General features: G+C 42.2%; 1 protein-coding gene across 1 annotated transcript in view; it reads right to left on the reverse strand.

The window, feature by feature from the left end:
- The window catches only part of CFAP61 (cilia and flagella associated protein 61), a 449917-nt gene that overhangs the window by 237416 nt on the left and 193613 nt on the right, over positions 1–18888 (reverse strand). Inside the window, exon 18 of the mRNA XM_040351184.1 lies at positions 5753–5880. Within this exon, the coding sequence (XP_040207118.1) occupies positions 5753–5880 (128 nt within the window). The remainder of the gene's footprint in view (positions 1–5752; positions 5881–18888) is intronic.

Here is an 18888-nt window from a genome sequence, read left to right on the forward strand (position 1 = left end):
ATGGTCATTGTAGCCGGAGTAGGTTACAATGGCAGTGCAAAGTGCATTAACCTATCATAAAATGTAAAAGTAATGGCTGCCATACCGCCATACATTGTTGCAGGATAAAGATCAAGCGTTCTTAATCCTATTGCTGGTTAGTTGGGAGGAGGGGAGCACGGAGTGGCACCTGAATCTACACAAAGGACCTTGTTTGCATGGATGGACTTTTCACTTATGAATGCACCATAATGGACTAATGATTGCACATGCACTTTATAAATGTTTATTTGGCACTTATATTTGATGTATTTGAAGTTTAGTTTTGTTGTTTTGTCATTTATAAGGTCAAAGACCTTACACAATAGCAGAAGCTTCAACTAACATTAAAAAAAATTGGGGGTTGGTGCTGTGTTATTCCTTATCAGTATTGAGCCACTAGGGCTAGTATGTAAATGTAGTGCAAGGCGTAGCTAATACAAAGAACTCATATAGAAGTAAGAACAAACATTGATGCTGATATAATAAATAATAGAAACGGTAGAACCAATGAAGTTGGACTGTAGTTGGTTGAACTGTGCAAACTAGCAAAAATAAATTAATAAATATATGTGCAAACAATCACAATGAGGTATGCAAATTTGCTCACCTCATTGTGGTTGTTTGCACATATATTTATTTATTTTTGCAAGTTTGCACAGTTCGTTTGTGTTGTTTGCACCTTTTTTTGGAAGATTGCACTGTTTGTACTCATTGTACATTTATGTATGCACGTAGCACTTTATCACTACATTGGTTCTACCATTTCTATTATTTATTAGATCAGCATCAATGTTTGTTCTTACTTCTATATGAGTTCTTTGTATTAACTACATTATGCCTTGCACTACATTTACATGCTAGCCCTAGTGGCACGATACTGATAAGGAATAGTGCAGCACCAACCCCCACTTTTTTCTACTGTCTTATGCCACGTACAGACGAGCATACATGTACGATGAAACCGGTCCGCCGGACCGTTTTCACCGTACATGTATGCCCAGGGATTTCTGTATGGTGGCTGTACTCACCATCATACAGAAATCCGCGCGTAAACAATACGCGGGGCGTGTCTGCGCCGTCGCCGCGATGATGACGCGGCGACGTGGGCGGGCCTGCCAGTTAAATGCTTCCACGCATGCGTCGAAGTCATTCGACGCATGCGAGGGATGGCGGGCGCTCGGACATGTACGGTAGGTCTGTACAGACGACCGAACATGTCCGAGGGGACAGGATTCCAGCGGGCTGTTTTAAAACAAGCCCGGAAATATTTGCCCGCTGGGAAAAGGCCCGGCGGGCAAATGTTTACTGGAATCCTGCCCGCTCGGGCCTACACACGACCGAACATGTATGCTGAAACTGGTCCGCGGACCAGTTTCAGCAGACATGTTTGGTCGTCTGTACGGGGCCTTATGGGTATGGTCTGACCCTTTTCCGGTGCCTGCAGCAGCTCCCTTGCTCTCTGTTCACACTTGGTAGCGCAGGAATGAGAATTGAAAGGGGAGAGGCGCTTAGGCCCCCCTTTCCTCATGGGATCATGGCATTAGAAGTAGGATAGGTTATAGGTATAGAATATTCAGGGTTGGTTAAGAAGGATCAGGTGGTACAGGGTTATTAGTTCATGAGGTTAATTTAGGATAGGAGAAAGGTGAAATTCAGGTGAGTTAGCAGGATTGGTCGGCTAAGTCAGGTGATTTAGAGGGTTCTGGAAGGGTGCTCAAGGATTGGTTAAAAGGGTCAGATGACTTTGGAAGAATATGCTGGAAACTGGTATCAGCCTATTTAAAGGGCAGTGAAGTATGGGTTAGCACCAGTTCCAGTCTGAAGATTTCAAGAGCAAGGAAATATATATACAAATGTACATATGTCACCGCGCTGTTCAATAACGTGAAAATAGCAGCCAACACCACAAAATAGATACATTTTGAAAAAATGGAAAAGAAAAAAATAAAGTGTAGCGCTAGAAGAAAAAACCCTATTAAGGGGTCTTTAAATAATGCAAAATATGAAATGTCCATGAAGATGAAGATTTCAAGAGGACTCCTTGCCCTACCCCCCCCCCACCCCCTTTGTCACGGACGATTAATGTGGTGGCTCCCTCCGATGTTTATACGGGAGGAGAGGTTTAAGTAAAGGTTGATTTAAAATACTGAATCAGCTCAAGTCTAAGTGGCTGGGCTGAATATGGCCATTTGTGAGAATATTTGGTTAGAGTTAGGTTTTATATGCAGAAGTTTTGATGTCATAAGTTATGTATTAAAACCAATGGATCAGGCCATGGCCAATACTATTCCAAAAATAAATGAAGTAAATATTTGTGACAGATTGAAATATGTGAGATTTAAATAAAATTATTGTTGTTAAATTTCTATGGTGGTGTGGTTAAAGCGGTTGTGCCATGGGAAAAAAATATTAAAAGCCAGCAGCTACAAATACTGCAGCTGCTGACTTTTAATATTAGGACACTTACCTGTCCTGGAGTCCAGCGCCGATCGCAGCAGAGGACAAGCGATCGCTCCTCTCTCTGCTGCTCCCCCCGCCATCCACGCTGAGGGAACCAGGAAGTGAAGCACTGCAGGTTCACTGCCCGTTCCCTACGGCGCATACGCGAGTCGCGCCGCGCCCGCCGATTGGCTCCCGCTGTGTGCTGGGAGCCGAGTGTTCCCAGCACACAACGGGGGGGCGACGGGATGTGACGGAATGCCCGTCTTTTGCCCGTGAATGCCGGGCCGGAAGTGAGTGCAAATACCTGTCTTTAGACAGGTATCTGCACCCCCCTCCCCCCTGAAAGGTGTCAAATGTGACACCGGAGGAGGGGAGGGTTCCGATCAGCGGGACTTCACTTTAGGGTGGAGAACCGCTTTAATATCTCTATGCATGTTGTGTGGTTTGCATAATGCCTGTGATCCCATAACATATATACTACATTTTGAAACTTCAACTAACGTTGTCATATATGTTTTATTATGTTTTATCAATTAAAAAAAAAAATATTTACATTTTTTTTTTTTACCACTTTGGATGTTTATTTTCACTCACAATTAGTGAATTATACACCTGAGCCCAGATTCACGTAGGGCGGCGTAACTTTGTGTGGGCGTAGCATATCTTATTTACGCTACGCCGCCGCAACTTAGAGAGGCAAGTGCAGTATTCACAAAGCACTTGCGTCCTAAGTTACGGCAGCGTAAATGGGCCGGCGTAAGCGCGCGTATTTCAAAGTAGGCAGGTCGTGGGCGTGTTGTATTTAAATTTAGCGTGACCCCATGTAGATGCATGGCCAAACGAACGGCGCATGTGCGCACATGCTCAGTATCACGTCGAATTTACGCCCTAAGATACGCCGGCTCAATGCCTGTGACGTGAACGTAACTTACGCACAGCCCCATTCACGTACGACTTACGTAAATGACGTAAAAAGATACGCTTGTTCCGACGTCCATACCTTGCAAGGGCTGCGCCACCTAGAGAGCAGCTTTATCTTTACGCCGGCGTATGTCTTACGTAAACGGCGTAACTAATTGCGACGGGCGTACGTACGTTCGTGAATCGGCGTATCTACGACATTTGCATATTCTAGCCGTAAATCAACGTACACACCCCTAGTGGCCAGCGTAAATATGCAGCTAAGATACGACGGCGTAGGAGACTTACGCCGGTCGTATCTTAGCAACAGATAAGCGTATCTCAGATTGAGAATACGCTTATAGATACGACGGCGCCGCATTCGGACTTACGACGGTGTATCTACTGATACGTCGTCGTAAGTCTTTGTGAATCCGGGCCCTTGTGTGGGTACACTCCTTATTTCAATGGCTACCATACGTTATTGCTCTTCGCATTTATCAAATAAAGCAAAACATTGCACTGAACACCAATAACCACAGAAAAAAAGAGAATTATAATGTAAAATTGGTTCATGTAATAACACAAAAATGTGACCAGAACACAAATGATTACATTTTACAGATATTAAAAATATGTGCAAAAATATGTACATAATACCATACAAACAATATTTAATAAAGCATTAAAGAAATGCCAGGCAAGCAATTTTTGAAGTAAGGTAAAACTGTGGCCTCCGATAACAAAAAAAAAAAAGATAAATGTGCTACAGTACTTAATTAAAGTGCATCTTTACTTGCAGCTTTCTCTTTACTCCCCTATAAAGTCTCCCAAATATCTGTCGAGCCTGCCACCGCCTAATGCAGCTTCCTGTGATGGTGTGGCAAGGATGCTGCACTGCTCCTAAATTCAAAGCAGAGTTGCCACTCTTGTCTAGGCTGTGATTTTTTGCAGTACAATGGTATGAAAAAAAGGGGCATGGCTATAAGTATTAACAAGCCTGTGAACGTTCACAGCTTATCACCGCAGGGTTGTAGTCCAAAGGGAGGGGGCGAGCACGCTAACTAACCCCCAGCCAGAATGGCTCGGATGATGGTGGCAAGCTTACTGAGGAGCAACAGGAAGTGAGAAATTCAGACAAAGAAAAAAAACATTTAGAAGGGAAATCGAAGGAAAATGTAAGTGAACCAACAATGTACTAGCTTCTGGCACTTCTCTCCTTCATGTAAAAATCACAATGTTTTTTGCTAGAAAATTAATCAGAACCCCCAAACATTATATATATATTTTTTTAGTAGACACCCTAGGGAATAAAATGGCGTCATTGCAACTTATTTTCTCGCACGGTATTTGCGCAATAATATTTCAAACGCCTTTTTGGGGAAAAAAAAACGGTTTCATGAATTAAAAAACAGCAAAACAGTAAATTTAGCCGAATTTTTTTATATAATGTGAAAGATGATGTTACGCCGAGTAAATAGATACCTAACATGTCACGCTTTAAAATTGCGCACACTCATGGAATGGCGCCAAACTTCGGTATAAAAAAATCTCCATAGGCGACGCTTACATTTTTTTTACAGGTTACTATTTTCAAGTTACAGAGGAGGTCTGGTGCTAACATATGTGGGTGGGACTTACATGCATGTTCGCTTCTGAGCGAGAGCTACTGGGGACAGGGGCGTTTAAAAAATATATATATTATTTTATTTTAATTTTACTTAATCTTTTTTATTTTTACACTTTTTTAAACTTTTTTTTATCACTTTTATTCCTATTACAAGGAATGTAAACATCCCTTGTAATAGGAATCACTGTGACAGGTCCTCTTTATGGAGAGATGTGGGGTCAATAAGACCCCACATCTCTCCTCCAGGCTTGAAAGCATGAGAATGTGAAAAAAAAATTCACCAATCTCATGCCGACAGCCGCGATTGCAGCTTTGTTTACTCCTGGGTACCCGGGCATGACGTCACAACGTCGCACCCGGGCCTCCGACTGTCATAGAGATGACTGAAAATCTCTATCGTCGTAAGCCGGCGCCGGGCGATTCGTTCTCCGGGCCCCAGATGGCGGCGGGAGGGGGTGGGACCCTCACGCTGCCTATAAGAACGATCAAGCAGCGGAACTGCTTCAGGCCTCATTCAGATATCACCGCACAAAGTCAAGGACGTCATATGACGTCCTCGGTGGACAAGTGGTTAAAGGAACCTATTTAGAAAATAAAAAACAAACCTTTACAACCCCTTTAATGCAGAGAATGCAGGATTAAGGTAAAACAAACTTCAGCCTTCAGAACCACTTTAACAAACCAAGGAGGAGCAAATATGATAAGTTCATTGTTAGGACTTACATACATAAAATTTTAATATTATAGGAAAAATCTTACCAAAAAACAAGAGTTTCCAGAAAAGATATTCCAACATCAGAAGCTCCCACCACCACAATGCGTGCATTGACTGTCATTTTTGGCTCAAAGGTGAGCTTTCGGTTGAAATGGTATAAAGCATAACCAGGCTGTAAAGGAAAACAAAAATCATACTGAGATAAAAAAAAGAAGAAAAGAAGCAATAAATGGAAAACTATAAACACAACACAACAGTAACTATCAAATGTAACGGATTTAAAGTTTATCTAAAGCCATTTTTTTTCTTTAATTTATTGGATACAATAGGAATTTAAATTGAAACGTCTCCCAATTTTTGTATGGCTATGATGTTTGGTTTAAACAGCTTTGCCATTTTTACTACGCTAAGTGAACATTTACGTTACAAAGCTAACTTTCAATTCTCAGCTCCTTTTTATAAACTAGTATGAGCTATGTCTGATTTGTTTGAAAATAATGGACTTGCTTTAGGACTAACAGCTTATTTCAGAAGTCTTTACAGTACATCAATCAGAGGTGGAAGCTGGAATCTGCAGCCTAGGAGTCTAACCTTACCAGTGAAAGTCTTTTTGTGCACTATGGAAGCCCTGAATACTAGGCCACTATATTATGCAAGTAACTACGCGCTCCTTTTTTTTTAGATCAAGTCGTTTTTTTATTAAACATTTTTTTTTAAATACAATATAAAATATAAATCAATGTAGGGGCAACCCGAAAGGATGCTCCCTATAGTATTCATTGACTTACATAAATTAAATCAAATTAAATTAAACAAAATCCATTAAAAAAAACATAAATAAATAACGCAAGACATACATTTAGAATAATGAAAATATGATCATAAACATATATTTTGGATCAACATTATCAACTTTTGTTAATAGGGACTACTCATTATAATCTGTGAAACAAAGGTATAGCAGCAACCCTAAGACGACACCTAAAAATCCTATCCAACAAATCTGTTTCTTTCCACCTAAACTATTTAAACCTAAAATCATTTACTTGTATTTTTAGCTTCATTCCTCTGTAAAACTGGATACGCCATTATGTAATAAGTTACTGGGATCTATCCAATAGGAACATATTTTTTTTCTTTTGGGGGGATCCCCTATGTTTATATGTTAACTTCTCATATATACATACACACTCTTTATCAGTGTCAAAAACGGACTTGCTCTTGACCTTTCCTGGTGGCCCATCACTCTAGGGCAAGGGTGTCCCCATTTTTTTCAAAGAGGGCCAGATTTGATGAAGTGAACATGCGTGAGGGCCAACCATTTTGCCTGACATTCTTTGAACCGTTAAAATTCGGTCTAAGTGTGTTCATTCGAGAACTAATACACCGCCCAACAAGAGTTATCTTGTCTTTGTGGCTGTGTGTGGTGACGATGAGCTCAGGCATGTTATTTGTATATATGTATACAGTATATCTTGTGTGGCCCCAATGAATCCTTGAGCGCCGCTCAGGACCAAGGATGAGCTTGGGCATGTTATTTATATATAACAAATTTATCGGCACCCATGAATGCAGCTTAATCAGAGCCCATCTGCAGCCTCACCATTGCCATGAATGCAGCCTTACCATTGCCATCAGTGCAGCCTGATCGATGCCCATCTGCAGCCTCGAGGGGACAGGGAGGGGGCGGGACAAGCGCCAATAGATTACATACAGGAGAATCTCCTGTTTACTCGGCGGCCTCTTTGATACAAAGTCCTGCCTCATATGATAGACAGAACAGTCATCCAATGGCAGTCCAGGAGACGGGACATCCTATTACAGAGGCCGCAGAGTAAACAGGAGATTCTCCTGTATGTAATCTGATGGCACTCGTCCCGCCCCCTCACTGTTCCCACCGAGGCAGCACTAATAAATACGGTATATATCTTTTGTGGCCCTGGGGGCCACAAAAGATATATATATCCAAATTACCAGGGGGGTCACATTAAACGAAACGCGGGCCAAACTTGGCCCGCGGGCCGGACTTTGGACATGCCTGTTATAGGGCCTTACTTGACATTAGTCAGAATTATAAGGCCCCGTACACACGAGAGGATCGATCCGCTGAAATTGATCCGCGGATCGGTTTCAGCGGATAGATCCGCTGGTGTGTACGATCCTGTGGATATTTATCCGCGGATATATTTCGGGCCGACCGATTTCCAGCGGATAAAAATTTCTTAGCATGCTAAGAAATCTATCCGCTGGAATCGGCTCCAGCGGATCGATCCGGTGGTCTGTACAGACTCACCGGATCGATCCATCCAAACACATCCCTCGCATGCGTTGTAATGATTCGACGCATGCGTGGATATCCTTATATGACAGCGTCGCGCACGTCGCCGCGTCATCATCGCGGCGACGGCGCGACACGTCACCGCAGACGGAATTCCGCGGGGATTTTGATCTCCTGGTTAGTACAACCAGGAGATCAAAATCCGCCAGAGGATTTATCCGTGGAAACGGTCCTCCGGATAAATCCTCTCGTGTGTACCCGGCATTAGGGTTGGAACAGATTGTGGAAGTGTGTTATATGCTATGGGATATGGGGCTCCCAAGACACTTAAGATCCTTAAAAATACAATATATGTAGGTAGGGATAAACATATGACCACTAGGGCGCATTTACAAATCTGTATGTGAAATAATATAATCAAAATATGCAAGCAAATGACAATGTGAAATTCATAATATAAATATTGAAGATCACTAGAAAGTATAGAAATGTTGGCAGCTATAGACACATCTTGTAATAACAATTAAAGAGCTAATCTATAACTTAAAAGGATTGTAAATGATAACTTCGTAAAACAAGCCATTCAATTTAAAATAGAAATGAAAGGCAAATTGTTTTTGTATAGATATGAAAAAACATTATAAAAATACCTTTTTTCCCTTTTTTATAAATGATTACATTCCCTCTGTTCTCAGCTGCATAAGAGCTGAGGGAGGAGAAGCAGAAGCACACTGAGCTTCCCAGTGAAAGGCTTTGCAGGGAGGGCATGTTAGAGCCTAAAGTCTGATCATTGGAGAAGAGCAGGCTGAGTTCCCAGCTCAGCTGAAGAACCAACCACAGTTTTCTCTCCTGCTTAATGTGGTCAGTTTTTAATAGGAAAGCACTGGGACTGACAGGAACACCAGGGATTTAACATGAAAGAAGCAACACAAAGAGAACAGGATACTTTCTCAGTTCATGGTACAGGAGGCTCATATCAGGAATTTGAAATGTTGGGGTAGCAAACGCTTTAATAAATAATATTAATACACTACAAATTAGGTTCTAGTATGTTTTGCAATAAACTTTGTTCTTTATCACCAATGCAAGTGTTATGTTTAAAATGTGATTTTCTAAATGGATCTCAAAAATCCTTTTTGTGTAGATAAATGTCCTCAGTTTTGTTTAGATGAATTGTGACATCCAGTGGCCAGATAAGGAACCTTTACAGAATTTTATGGTAAAAGTGATCTTGAATGTTTTTGGAGACAAAAATAATTCAACACTCCGCACCCATACCCTTGCGGTAATGGAAATTCCTGGGTTAATCAGTCTGTTTTGCTCACTGCAAGAATGCTTTCATGCAGGGAAAAACCTCTATTGGTTTTATTAATGCTCTTAACGTATGTGATCTATTGGTATACTAACATATATTTTATAACATCCTGGAAAAAACAACATATTTTAACCACCTTATCACCTTCCACAGAAAACAGACAGCCCTGTACACACGATCGGTTTGTCCAATGAAAACAGACAGTTTTCATTGGACAAACCGATCGTGTGTGGGCCCCATCGGTTTGATTTCCATTGGTGAAAAAAAATAGAACATGTTTTAAATTTTTCCTATGGATAAAAAATCGATAGAAAAATCTGATTGTCTGTATGGAACTCTATCGGTCAAAAATCCACGCATGCTCAGAATCAAGTCGACGCATGATTGGAAGCATTGAACTTCATTTTTTCCGGCTCGTCGTAGTGTTGTACATCACCTCGTTTGGACACGATCTGATTTTTGACTGATGGTGTGTAGGCAAGACTGATGAAAGTCAGCTTCATCGGATATCCAATGAAAAAATCCATCGGATTAGATTCCATCAGATATTCGATCGTGTGTACAGGGCTTTAGAGGTCTACAGCAAACACTTCATCCATCCAATGGCACCAAAATGTTCTTAGGCCTTTTACAAAACGTTCTGCCCATCCTCTCGGTTGTGAGCTGCTATGCTCCTAAAACCCATCTTCCCAGTTTAGGTCTTGCTTTTAGATTTCTTCCTTTAGGCTTAATCTAAGTTTATCGAAGGTTTATATGTTAGTCTTTCGCTGCTTCCCAACTGTGCACACTCCCATGTCTATGAATAATTGGAACCTAGCCAGTCAGAGCCATCCATGGGCTGAGTAATTACTGAAATATCCCATCTCTTTTAATCGATAAAGCATTTCTTGACATTTAAAGACCAACACGGGGACTCTGGAGGTGCGGCACAGCTCAGCCTTTAATGCTTCCCACACACACTTCTGTTTTACTGCATGATTTTGCTAAACATATGTAATATTATGCAATAATATTTGCATTGTGTTGTGGTGCCATTACTTCTCGACGGCGCCCAAAGGCACACATTGGAGGGAAAAAACACTCCTGAGGACGTGCATGGCGCGAAACAGTTGCGAGTCTATTTGTACAATGCCTGAGGTCCTGCCGCCAATCTAATCTAGACTCTACTAATCCATGGGCCAGATCCACAAAGAGCCGGCGTAACGTAAAATTTCCCATTTAAGTTACACTGCCTTAAAATTTCTACCTAAGTGCTCGATCCACAAAGCACTTACCTAGAAATTTTCGGCTGTGTAACTTAAATTCCGCCGGCGCAAATGGGGGCGATTCCCATTTCAATTAGGCGCGCTCCCGCGCCGGCCGTACTGCGCATGCTCGTGACGTCATTTTCCCGACGTTCATAGCGTGAAATTACGTTACGCCGAGCTTTGTGGATCACGTCGGGTCAATAAAGTTGCGTCGGGAAAAAAAAAGATACGGCAGGAAAAAAAAAATTTAAAACAAAAAAAAAAAACGCGTCGCTGGACAGAAGGGTCTACTTTTACAAGGTGTAAACAGTTTACACTTTGTAAAAGCAGCCCTAATTTTACACATGCAACTTAATACTTACGGAGAAAAAACGAAGCGTAAAAGCTTCGTGGATCTTCGTAAGTGCTAATTTGCATACCCGAATCGGCATTTCGACGCGAAATGCCCCCAGCGGCGGATGCGGTACTGCATCCTAAGATCCGGCAATGTAAGTCTCTGATGCCGCGTACACACCATCACTTTCTGCGATGGAAAAAAACGTCATTTTCAAAAACGTCAATTTAATTGACCGTGTGTGGGCAAAAACGTCGTTTTATGTCTTCTAAAAAACGACAGAAAAAAATTGAAGCATGCTTCAATTTTATGTGTCGTTTTTCAAAAGTGCACTTTTTACCTCACAGAAATTGACCGTGTGTAGCAAAAAACGTCGTTTTCTAAGACGTTTTTTCATCTACGCATGCCCAGAAGCTAGCTTCAATGGTAAAACGTGGTGGAACGTAACCTGACTTTGCAAGATCATTGTGAGAAAACGATGGTGTGTATGCAACTTCGTCTTTGAAAATTGAAGTTTCAAAAACGTCATTTTTTACTTCACAGAAAGTGTCGTTTTTTTTCATCACATAAAGTGATGGTGTGTACGGGGCATTACACATGCCGGATCTTCTGTCTATCTCTTGGAAACTGATTCTGTGGATCAGTTCCATAGATAGAAACAGGGATACGACAGCGTATCAGTAGATACGCCGGCGTATCCCTTTTGAGGATCTGGCCCCATGTCTTTATGGACCTTGTTTGGTGCACTGGTCCAAATCATTTGGTGGAGGGGGGATTATGATGCAGGGTTGTTTTTTAGGGGTTGGGCTGGACCCCTAAAATGCAGAGCGTCCTGACTCTCCCGTAGTCCAGGGGGGGGGGCGAGCACAACACTCCACACCAGGGAGAAAGCCTTGCATTACTGTGTGGAGTTAAAGACAGAGTAACAGGAAGTGAGGATTTCTCAAAAAAAATTAGGACATTTAAAAGCCAAATCGAAGGATGAGGTAAGTGAAGCAGGACTGCGCTAAGGTAAAGGAAGCTATTTAGGAAAAAAAAATTGTACCTTTACAACCCCTTTAATGATATGTTTCTGATTGAACCATTTAGATTTGTCACAGGTTTACTTTAAGTAAGTCAGCCAGGGACAACTCACTGGAAGACATGCACTTCAGGACATCACTCAGAGCACCAACGGTACAGAAGCGTGACCTGACAGTCAAGTAATCAAGTACAATGCATCACAATATCAAAGACTGTACAATTTACGTAAGTTCCCTTGTATCAACAAGAGCTGACTTTTTGTTGCTGATACAATAGCTCTAAATCCAACAGCTGTCATGCATGTGAAAGCACCTTTCTCATACATAAGTACACAACCTGGCCCCAGGGAGCAGGAAATTAGGTGGAATGGTCCCATACCAACAACCTTTTCTTCAGGCTGTCAGCACAAATAACTACATATGTTTCCCTGAAGAGTAATCAGGCATACCATATGACAGGACAGTTATAACCGCAATCTGTTTGTCTTTGTATTTCTGACACAGCCTACCTCACTTAGGGTGTAGATCTCTCTGTATGCTGATGAATAATACATTTTCTGTATAAGAAGGGCATGTCAGGGCCCAAACTCTACAGGAATTCAGGAACATAAACCATGGATTCATTTACATAGGCTGTGATAAAATTAGTAATACTGAGAACTAAAGGGAAATTATACAACAGGCACTTAATCAAGTTCCAGAAAACATACAATGTATGTGAATATTGGAAGTGAAAAAAATTGACTTTTTAGGCACCAATTACATAAAGATAAACAGTTTTATTACGAGTTTAATACAAAAATATCATAAAGAAGAAAACAAAAAAGCAATACATTTAAAAATGCAGTATGAATACAGTGACAATTAAAACCCTCCAAAATTGGTCATAGAGGTCAAGACACGTCGCAATGAACGTGTATGACTGGGCTATGATGTAAGACTTTTTAGCTCTACATGTTTCGCAAGAATCGCTTCTTCAGGAGCTAGCGTAATTTCTTATCCAAGAGCATTAAATGTTTAGAGACTGAACGTATTTTAATTGTAGTATGTGATGGGAGCCTTCAATTATAGACTTAGGGGCAGATCCACAAAGAAGTTACGCTTTCGTATCTATTGATACGCCGCGTACCTTCTAGTTTGCTCCGGCGTATCTTTGTTTTGTATCCACAAAACAAGATACGCCTGAAGCTGTGCTAGATCCGACTGGCGTACGTCTTAGTACGCCGTCGGATCTAAGGTGCATATTTACGCTGGCCGCTAGGTGGCGTTTCCGTCGATTTCCGCGTCGAGTATGCAAATTAGCTAGATGCGGCGATCCACGAACGTACGTCCGGCCGGCGCATTTTTTTACGTCGTTTCCGTAAGGCTTTTTTCGGCGTATAGTTACCCCTGCTATATGAGGCGTACTCAATGTTAAGTATGGCCGTCGTTCCCGCGTAGAATTTTGAATTTTTTACGTCGTTTGCGTAAGTTGTTCGCGAATAGGGCTTTGCGTAGAATGACGTTCATGTCGTAACGTCACGGCTTGTTGCGGGTTAATTTCGAGCATGCGCACTGGGATACCCCCACGGACGGCGCATGCGCCGTTAAAAAAAACGTAATTTACGTCGGGTCCAGACGTATTTACATAAAACACGCCCCCATCACATCTATTTGAATTGCGCGCCCTAACGCCGCCAAAGTTACACTACGCCGCAACTTACGGCGCAAATTCTTTCTGGATAAGGAAAATACGCTGTAAGTTACGGCGGCGTAGTGTATCAGAGATTCGCTACGCCGGACGCAACTATGCGCGGAGGTACGTGGATCTGGCCCTTAATGTGTGCTTTAGTGGCAACACGTTACCATCTGGCAGATAATCCAGGATATTGTGAATACTACTGGCAATGGTTATGCCGAGCATACATTAATCAGTAGAAAGAAGCTAATCATAACAGGCTTCTCAGAAGAGAGAACACTAAACTTTTAGGGCACAACAGGCCAGAAAAGGACAAAGATTGTGAACCATCAAAGATAAAAGTAGAAACAAGGATCGTCCAAATAGAAGAGTCCACCGATGGCGATATACCTCCATCCATGGACTCTACTACCTGGACGAGCCTCCTTTCTGCCAGATGGTAACGCGTAATGGATAAGAAATTACGCTAGTTCCTGAAGAAGCGATTGTCACGAAACATGCAGAGCTAAAAAGTCTTACATCATAGTCCAGTCATACACGCTCATTGCGATGTGTCTTGACATCTATGACCAATTTTGGAGGGTTTTAATTGTCACTGTAGTCACACTGCAGTTTTTTATTTATTGCTCTTTTTTATTTTAATTTTAAATTATATATTTTTGTATTAAATTCATAATAAATTGTTTACCTTTATGTAGTTGGTGCCTAAAAAGTAATTTTTTTTTTCACTTCCAATATTAAACTAATATTGGGCACCCACAGTTCCATCCTGTGTTGGTGCTTTGAGAACTTTTAGGCCTCGTACACACGATAGGATAGCCAGAGGACAACGGTCTGAAGGACCGTTTTCATCAGTCCAAACCGATCGTGTGTAGGCCCCATAGGTTATTTAACCTTAGGTTAAAAAAATGAGAACTTGCTTTACAATTTAACCGATGGACGCCTAACCGATAGATCAAAACCGATCGTTAGTATGCAAAAGCATCGGTTAAAAACCTGCGCATGCTCAGAATCAAGTCAACGCATGCTTGGAAGCATTGAACTTCGTTTTTTTCAGCACGTTGTTGTGTTTTACGTCACCTCGTTCTGACACGATCGGTTTTTTAACTGATGGTGTGTACGCACAAAGGACCATCAGTCAGCTTCATAGGTTAACCGATGACAACGGTCCTTCAGACCGTTGTCCTCTGGTTAACCTATCGTGTGTACAAGGCCTTAGATTCATACAATGTAAGTGATCAAAATGTGCCTACAGATGCTAGAAAGTGGCCACCCATGCATGCATGATCCAAAAAGGACTAGTATTACAAAATATTATTGTACATTGGGCGAGTTTGCATGTTTGTGCCTATGAAGAGCAGAGAGGCACTACTGCAGACACCAGCTTGTCACTGGGGAAAGCAATAGCAAACAGCAACGAAATTCCATCTCAGCCAATCAATTCTTCCTCATAGGCTTGATCATCCAGAATCAAGGAAAATCTAGAGATATACAAACATTGCCCAATCTGGCTATTACAGCTCTCTAATGTCTGAAGTAACCTAAAGGGTTCCTAACATGACTAAAATACAAGGGCTGCAATTGCTGGTCTCCTGCTAAAAAATGCTAGTTGCCCGGCTGCATTTGTTTTAAATCTTTTTTAACCACAGAGATGTCAGAGAAATCTTCTAATTCCTTATCTTAGTACTTGTTCTAGGGTAGTGACTCAAAAAGCAGGGTAGCCAAAGCATTACCTTGACAGCCAGGGGACTAGCATTTTAGCATGCAGGGGTCAGAATTGACAGCTCACATACAACTTTTGTGAGTGGTGTACTTTATGACTACTCATTGGGTATGTAATGCGGCAGAAACATATGAGCCAAAAAAAACACTTTTTAGCACACTTTTTTGCTCACAACAGAAATGAAAATCCACATAGAAATACCAAGTTTAAAGGTTTTATTGTGCACTTTTGTTCTTTAGCAGCAACACGTAATACAAAGTCTTCACTTACTGCTCGTACATGAACAACAGAAATTTTATAGCACTTTCGAGCTTTGTTTATAGCTTCCTGTTGGGTAATTCTAAACATTTACCAGCACCCTGGCCTGCTGAACTTCATATGGGGTAATCTTCTAATGACCTTTCCTTAGTAGCACAGCAAAATAGGGCCTCAAGCCCCATGTATTGTCTCGGTTCCCCATTCACAAAGCCTTGTGTGTCAAGTGATTGAAGATTTTAAGGTCAATCCCATTTCACTGGCCCAGTATGACACACCTATAAGGCGTATGTTAATATTTCTATTCCTAGTCAACACTCAATTGAAGCGACTTCAGTTGGATCCATATATATATGAAGGTAGAATAATCTAGAGCACCCTTTTTCAACCAGGGTGCCAAGGCACCCTGGCATGTAGGGGTGCAACGGATCAAAAAACTCACGATTCGGATCGTTCCTCGGATCAGGAGTCACGGATCGGATCATTTTTCGGATCAGCAAAAAAAAATCTCCCACACTGTAATATACACATCCCCCCCCCACTGTAAAATCCACAATCCCCCCCCCCCCCCACTGTAATATCCACACCCCCCCTTACTGTAATGCCGTCACTAGGGTTGGTGTCACCCGGTTCCAAAAAAAAAATGGTGTCACCCCCCCACCCACTATGGTCCCCCACTCAGTACAGACCCCCCCCTCCTCAGTACAGACACCCCCCAGTAGTGCAGACCTCAGACAGTAAACCCCCAGTAGTGCAGACCTCAGACAGTAACCCCCCAATGCAGACCTCAGACAGTAACCCCCCAGTAGTGCAGACCTTAGACAGTAACCCCCCAGTAGTGCAGACCTCAGACAGTAACCTCCCAGTAGTGCAGACCTCAGACAGTAACCCCCCAATGCAGACCTCAGACAGTAACCCCCCAGTAGTGCAGACCTCAGACAGTAACCCCCCAGTAGTGCAGACCTCAGACAGTAACCCCCCAGTAGTGCAGACCTCAGAAAGTAACCCCCCAGTAGTGCAGACCTCAGACAGTAACCCCCTCAGTGCAGACCTCAGACCTGTGTGTCCTTCGACCGCGGGCTCCTCCTCCTCTGTGGGTGTAAACAGAGAGAAGGGCCGCCGCCGGGTGTACCAAGATGGCCGTGGCTCCGAAGCTAGGTCGAAGCCGCGGCCTTTCCTAATGCTATGGTCGCGGCGGAAATCCGCGGATCGCATAGTGTGCCAATCCGAAGGGGGTGACCCGTTCGGATCACGGATCAACGGTGATCCGTTGCACCACTACTGGGATGCCTTGAGTTTTTTCAGGGGTGCCTTGGCAAAATGCCTAAAAATTGATAAAACATTGTATACCAGCCATCAGGTGGATCAAGCCTGCCTTTTAGTTATACAAAGCCTTTCTAGACACTGGCATCCTAACAACCAATGACATCAGTTAATAAAGAGGATGTCTGTTGCCTCCACAGAATCCTTGTTTGACCCTCCTGTGCCCCTTTACCTCAGTACTGGGGTGACATTAGCTAACTGATGGAGAGAAACTGAGGGAGAGGAGAAACATTGGAATATTAGTCAGTACCAGTGTGCATAAGTGAATTTGCTTTGGAAGAATAAATCACCTCTAGTGTTGAGTGTCCTACATGTGGATGTTGGCGCATTATGTAAAACTATTGGAATCGTTTTTTACATTATAGAATGGGGTGCCTTGAGAGTGTCCATAATTTTAAAGGGTGTCTTGAGATTTTCTATCATTTTTAAGGGTGCCTTAACTGAAAAAAGGTTGAGAAACACTGATCTAGAGGACCAACACCATCTCTGTTGTCCAATTCTGTAGGGGAAGAATTGCTCAGCCACACTGGAATGATTCAGTTTCTCCGTGATAAGGCAGTCACCAGGAGTGTCAACATATGTGTAACAAGTTTTAATCATCATGACCTCTTGGCATGCATATTTATCCTTCAATCATTGTCAAGAATTGAGAGAAGACCAATACAGGCCAAATTTAAATTAGGCAGCAGCACACTAACTAATGTACCCATATACACAATTTAGCCAACTTTGTTTGGATTGGTAGACAATCATAAGCCTATGTGGACTACAGTGCATTCATAAAATATTTGGACCCCCTTAACTTTTTAAAATGTTGTTATGTTGCAGCCTGATACTACAGTTGTTTACATTTGTTTTTTTATTCTCATTATTTTACACTCAGTACGCCATAATGACAAAGTGAATATAAAATTATAGAAATGTTTACAAATGCCTTTAAAAGTAAAAACTGATATACGCATTGCCATAAGTATTGAGCCCCTCTGCAACAACACTTGAAATCTAGCTCAGGTGCCTCCCATTTCTCCTGATCGTTACTGAGATGTTTCTACACCTTGACTGGAGTCCATCTGTGGAAAATTATGTAAATTGATTGGACATGATTTGGAAAGGCACATACCTCTATTTAACCACTTGCTTACTGGGCACTTAAACCTCCATCCTGCCCAGACCAATTTTCAGCTTTCAGTGCTGTCGCACTTTGAATGACAATTGCGCGGTCATGCAACACTGTACCCAAATGACATTTTTATAATTTTTCCCCCACAAATAGAGCTTTATTTTGGTGTTATTTGATCACCTCTGCGGTTTTTCTTTTTTGTAAAAATAAAATAAAAAGACAGATTTAAAAAAATATATATTTTTTTTATATTTTGTTATAAAATTTTGCAAACGGGTAATTTTCCTCCTTCATTGATGTACACTGATGAGGATGTACTGGTGGGCACTGATGGGCACCGATAAGGTGGCACTGGTAGGCACTAATAGGCGGCACTGGTGGGCATTGATAGGCAGCACTGGTGGGCACTGAGAGGCGGCACTGATGGGTGGCACTGAAGGGCATTGATAGGTGGCACTGTTGGGCACTGAGAAGTGGCACTGATAGGTGGCACTGATAGCTGGCAGTGATGGGCACTGATAGGTGGCAGCGATGGGCACTGATGAGTGGCAATAATGGGCACTGATCGGTTACACTGACAGGCAGCATTACTAGGTGGCACTGATTGGCATCACAGGTGGGCATTGATAGGTGGCACTGTGGGCACTGATAGGTGGCAAAGGCAGGTGGCACTGGCAGATGGTTTTTATGGGCACTGATGAGGCCGATGTGCCTCCTTCGTCTTCGGGACCGATGTCCCTTGTAAACAAGCCGGTGATCGGCTTTTTTTTCTCCTCTGATGATTACGATCCTTTGTTTACATCATGTGATCAGCTGTCATTGCATTTTTATAGCACTTTTTGCTGTGAAAATGACAATGGTCCCAAAAATGTGTCAAAATTGTCC

The sequence above is a fragment of the Rana temporaria genome, chromosome 4 (assembly GCF_905171775.1).
Source record: "Rana temporaria chromosome 4, aRanTem1.1, whole genome shotgun sequence".
NCBI lineage: Eukaryota > Metazoa > Chordata > Amphibia > Anura > Ranidae > Rana > Rana temporaria.